The sequence below is a fragment of the Crassostrea angulata genome, chromosome 8, assembly GCF_025612915.1.
Source record: "Crassostrea angulata isolate pt1a10 chromosome 8, ASM2561291v2, whole genome shotgun sequence".
NCBI lineage: Eukaryota > Metazoa > Mollusca > Bivalvia > Ostreida > Ostreidae > Magallana > Magallana angulata.
In genome coordinates this window covers 31,396,548-31,402,025 of record NC_069118.1, presented here as the reverse complement: position 1 = coordinate 31,402,025, position 5,478 = coordinate 31,396,548, and the positions used below count along the sequence as shown (strand labels likewise).

At 33.3% G+C, this 5,478-nt stretch overlaps 1 protein-coding gene across 1 annotated transcript; it reads left to right on the top strand.

Annotated features, from left to right (window-relative positions):
• Nucleotides 1–3,416: 3,416 nt before the first annotated feature.
• LOC128160893 (uncharacterized) lies at nucleotides 3,417–5,245 on the top strand. The gene has a single exon (XM_052824193.1). The coding sequence runs from the start codon at nucleotides 3,417–3,419 to the stop codon at nucleotides 5,085–5,087; it is 1,671 nt and encodes a 556-aa protein (XP_052680153.1). The 3' UTR covers nucleotides 5,088–5,245.
• Nucleotides 5,246–5,478: the final 233 nt, after the last annotated feature.

Sequence of the window (5,478 nt, the reverse complement as noted above, 5' to 3'; positions counted from 1 at the left end):
ACGCTGTTTTAAAATTTGCGAAAGTTGAATATGAGAATCCTAGATCATTTGAAATGTTGTGCGAAGTGTTAAAAGGGCATGGTCACAATTTTGGTCAAAAATTATTTTTCTAGTTTTAATATTTACAATGCTCCAGAAAGGCATTTTTTATGTAAACAAAGCGTTTGTTTACATTTTGAACGTTGAAGTAAAAATTCCAGTTTAAAACCAAAAACAAATGTGTTAAACGCTAGAAATTGCTTATCCATGCTTAAAATTAATAAAAAGATAAACAAATAAGCTGGAAAAAGATTTTTTACTGGTATATTGAACCTATGTAAACAAAAACAAGGCACGAGCCTTGTTTACATGACAGAGAACTGTGAGCCCCGTATCTTGCTTAAAACTCTACGAATGACTCTCAAATTTTATTTGATCATTAGAAATGCATTTCTAAAGCAAACATAAAAATAGAATTTGACAAAAATCGTGACCTTGCCCCTTTAACTTAGGCATGAAAATTAACCCTCGGGCTTCCTAAATCTCAATTGTACATTCATTCAGGATAATAAGTCCATTTTCCGTTATTTAAAAAAGTTTAAAATTTGGATTTTAGATATTTTTCGCAAATATATTTTAGTTAATGAGAACGGTCTTTTGATAGAAAAACATATCGACTGATCACAAGAGCAAGTTAAACGTTCACCGGGTAATGAACGTTGTTGGTCAAGTAATCAAATTCTGTTAAGTAAGCCCGAAGGAATTGTTCACGTTCCAAGTTCATATATCGGTAAACTTTTTAATATATTGCTATCATTATATTTACATTTTAGAAAGGCAATGGTTTTTTTATGCAATTTGTGGTGACCTTAGTGACGTCAAATATTTGACATATTGACATTTTAAAAATCAACATTTGTTTTTTTTTCTATTGAATCATACAGGAAAACAAAATAAGAACTGTAAATATATAATACATATATTGAAAATGAGAGGCATAATTAAGTGGTACTAGTATTTTATAACATTAATATTCACATTCCTGTTGAACTCTTAAATATTGCCATTCAAATCAGCCTCTCGTTCGGTCAATATTTTAATATAATTCTATACGTGGATGCAGAAATATTTCGAAGGGAGGAGGGGTCCGAGAGATATTTTTTGTCTGCAGAGGAGGATTCGAATGTATTTCTACTCGGATATTGTGTTAATGTATAGCTCGAAATAGAATTAATATTGGAAACCATGAAAATTGATATCACGAACTGTTTTAACCAAATCTTTAACGATTCCATCTAGAATAATCATTTTAACAGAAATAATTGTTTTTATAAAGCTAATTTTTCCAATTTATATAAGATAAGAATACTGTGGTTTCATAAATACCAATTTTCGTGGATTTCGTTGTTAAGTTGATCTACGAAATTAAATGTTCATTGAAGTTCAATTTCAACTAACATTTTGTATTGATAGGATCATTGACCACGAAATTATATATCCTGGAAACTGTGGTTTTCAGAAAATCCACGAAAATTGATATCCACGAAAATTAATGAAACCACAGTACTTATTTTAGTTTTAAGTTTCATTCAAAGAAGTAAACCAAGAACATCAGCGAGTAGATCAATTAACGAAACATTTATTGTAAAATTTAGAAACATGCCATCTGCAAATTGTTATATCTATTTTTTTTCCCAGAAATACGTGTAAATTCATACACAGATCTAGTTTTGTTTCCTGAAATTCAGGTCAATAAGTCATAGATTTACGAAATGGATTCTAACATTGCATATTGACTGGTCAGTAATGCTACCAAAATTTAGGAAAATGCGCACATTTTGAATATTTTCTTTATAACTTAAGCTAAAATCTTGATTTTCGCTGCAAGATCAGCGTGATAGATGTTGTACATGTATGCAGAAAGATATTGATGTATGAAATGTGTAATTCATAATAACCAATTGGTAAGTGCACTGAACGGAATATTGCGCAATGAAAATACAAGCTCAGAAATTTTTGACGCCTCCTAAATTTAGTGAGGCGCTTGAAGTTTAAGATACATTTTAATATTAAAATTATTTTCTTGCTAATTAGTATTATAAAAAGACATATCTATAACATCAGGTGTCTGTGATTTAACGAAAGTCAGCATATAACTTGGCCCGTTACTATATTTAAGACAGTAAGTGACGCGGACAAGGAAGTTTTTCATGAATTTAATAATCAAATATAGCCCTGATACAACTCTTTAAAGGTAAGTAAAGGAGAACTTTATTTATTTGCCAAAAAAAATGGCCCTTACATACTAAAACTTCTTTTCGCGTTGATATCTCTTCCCAGCACCATTTGGATCACGCGGAAATGGCCGAGTAGTTACGATTGTTCCCAGCACATGTATATAATACAAGGGGCGTAACTCTTTATTACTATTTTTAGCTTATCGGGAGACCATGTTGACGCATTTCGTACAGCCATATTAGCAACGGGTATGAATGGATAGATAATTTGGGTATTATCTTATCCACAAGGTATGTGTTTCTCTAAACTTTCAAATACTTCAATAGTACTTAGTTATTAGCTGTCAAAGAAATGTTAAAAAATGATTTTAATATATTTCAACGAAATTACTTTCGTTTTCGATGTTCTGAAGTAAATAAAATATATGGACTGTGCACTATTCTACTGGATTAATTTGACACAAATACATAGTACAATTTTATTGATATAAGATGATGACTTTGAAAAAAATGGTTTTTATACTCTGTCCCGAGTTTTTGCTTCCACCACTTTTTGCATGATATTTCAATAATAGTAAATACCTTTGTGCTCAAACTACGTTCATCCACTAATATGAAAAATGTCCAGATTATCTGTTTTGAAACGCCCCCTCTACCTCTTCAGGTTTCAATACACATCCAAAAATTGAAAGTCTACAGAAATTTTGCATTGCATCAGCCATTAATAAGCCCGGATGATAACGTTAAAAAATTGTGCGATGTATTCCGAGTGTATTCCGAATGGAGAAAAGATGTAAACATTCCCCATTATAAATCTCCGTAAGAAAATTGTTTTCGTTCCTGTGAAATTTTATGAGTGAAAAGGGATAATTGTTCAATGAAGATATCTTGGATATATTCCCTTTCATCGATTTCAATTGTATTTCTTTCACATGTATGTGTATTTTTATTAAAAATCATCAAAAATTGATGGAAGCAATAACTTGGGACAGACTATAGTAATAATGACCTCAATAAGAACTTGAAGAGTTGGGTACATAATTCGAATGAAGACTATCTATACTTTATGAATATAGTAGAACTCAGATGGTTAATTTTTGTTTTAATTTACATATTTTTGATTTAACTACGGTAGATGTTAACCAATCTAAAAAGATTACTTTTGATTTTTTATTTGTAGATCAATGTCCGATGTCAATTATGGATCCCTGTCACAGTGCCCAAGATGTACACCGATGTGACCTTAGTGAGACCGCCATAGTACACAGCTACTGTGACGTTTGTCATTTCAGTCTATGCAAGCCCTGTGTTGTTGATCATATCTCAGGTGCGTATGACAAACATAAAATAGTTCCTTTTAAAGAACGAAGATCAACCCTCATTTATCCAATATGTAAAATTCATCCACACAAAACTTGCAAATTTCAATGCAAGGACTGCAACAGCATTTTTGTTTGTTCTTCCTGTAGTGAGTCTGAACAACACAAGAGGCATGTATTTGAAGAAGTTTCAGAAGTTTACAAGACAAAGAAAAAAGCTATTGAAAAAGATGCAGAAGAGTTAGAAAACCTTATTTCTCCCACTTATGAAGAAATGGTGCATGACTTGGAAAAGCAGCTTGCTTACCTTGATGGAGGATATGAGAAACTTGCAACAATGATGTCAAAGCAAGGAGAGCAATGGCACAGAGAAATCGACATTGTTATTAATAAAATGAAAATGGAAATAAATGAGATAAAAGTTAAACACAGAGACATTTTACAGACCCACTTGGATGAAATCAAACGGGTACAGTTGCTTATTAATCAAACATTAGTTGTCATTAAAGAAATTGAGAAATCCACACAAGTGACTCCTGTCATTGAATACAACTCTAAGATCCAAGAGTTCAGCAAGCTACCACCTAAGGTTCGGGTATTACTGCCAACATTCATTCCTGAACCAATAGACTGTGAGAAACTGAAGAGCTTGTTTGGACACGTCACCCCATTATCTACTGCTAAGGAGAAAGATATCTTGTCACTGAATCAACCAAACACTTTAGTCAAAAAACTACTGGATGAACCGGAGCTTGTTGCCACAATACGGACTGGGTATGGTCAATTGCGCAATGTTACCTGTAAAAATGAGGAAATGATGTGGGCCAGTGGAAAGTCTAATAAAATCAAATGTTTCAACCTTCAAAGTTCACTTGTCGATACACTTTATATAATATCAGGGACGTTCCCTTATGATATAATTGTAGACACTAACGAATATCTAGTTTTCTCTGACGGAGTAACGAGGAGTGTGTATAAATATAACTTTAAAAATAGACAGTCAATAGAGTTGATAAGATTACAGGGATGGACGCTTGGAGAGTTATGCGTCACCTCTACTGGTGATCTCCTGGTTACCATGAGCAGTGATGATTATACTCAATCCAAAGTTGTCCGCTACTCAGGATCTTCAGAAACACAAACAATTCAATTCGATGATGAAGGTAAACCTCTGTATTCGGGGAATGATGAAACTAAATACATCACTGAGAACAGAAACCATGACATCTGTGTAGCTGACTATGGGGCCGGTGCAGTAGTGATGGTTAAGCAGGACGGGAAACTCAGATGGAGATACACCGGTCATCCCTCAGTTACCAAGAACTCACCATTTAATCCCTGGGGCATCACAGCAGACAGTCAGAGCCGTATCCTGACGGCAGACGCTAACAACCATTGTATCCACATTCTAGATCAGAATGGACAGTTTCTCCGTTATATTGATAACTGTGATCTGGAAAATCCTTCTGGCTTAGATGTTGATCAAAATGACAATGTCTTTGTGTGTGAGCTTAACAAAGGAAACGTTAAGAAAATCAAATATTCAACATAGACGCCAACGTTTATATCAATGACGTAGCTAAAAAGACTGTTTTACATGTATGTATGAATTGTTCGTTATAGACTAGTATGCATGTGTATTGTACAGGTGTATTGGGTTTTATGACATCCTTCTGAAATATAAAAAACGTGTGGAATACCTATTTAATTTACATTGTATAAATCATGAGTGATGTTAAAATAGTTGCTGTTCTTTAATGTTTTTTTTTACAATTCGTCTGTCTGGCTTTGATTCTTCTATTATAATTTCATGAACGCTAAGGTGGCAGGGGACAGTTTTTTTTTATACAATTCATTGTAGCCAAGGGAGGCATCTCTTCAGAACTCTGTAACTAGAATTTCCACAGGTCCCATTCAGCACAAATACCTTTAATTCACCCTTT

Coding starts and splice junctions, on each gene's coding strand:
- LOC128160893 (XM_052824193.1), top strand. CDS start 3,417: ATGGATCCCTGTCACAGTGCCCAAGATGTACACCGATGTGACCTTAGT.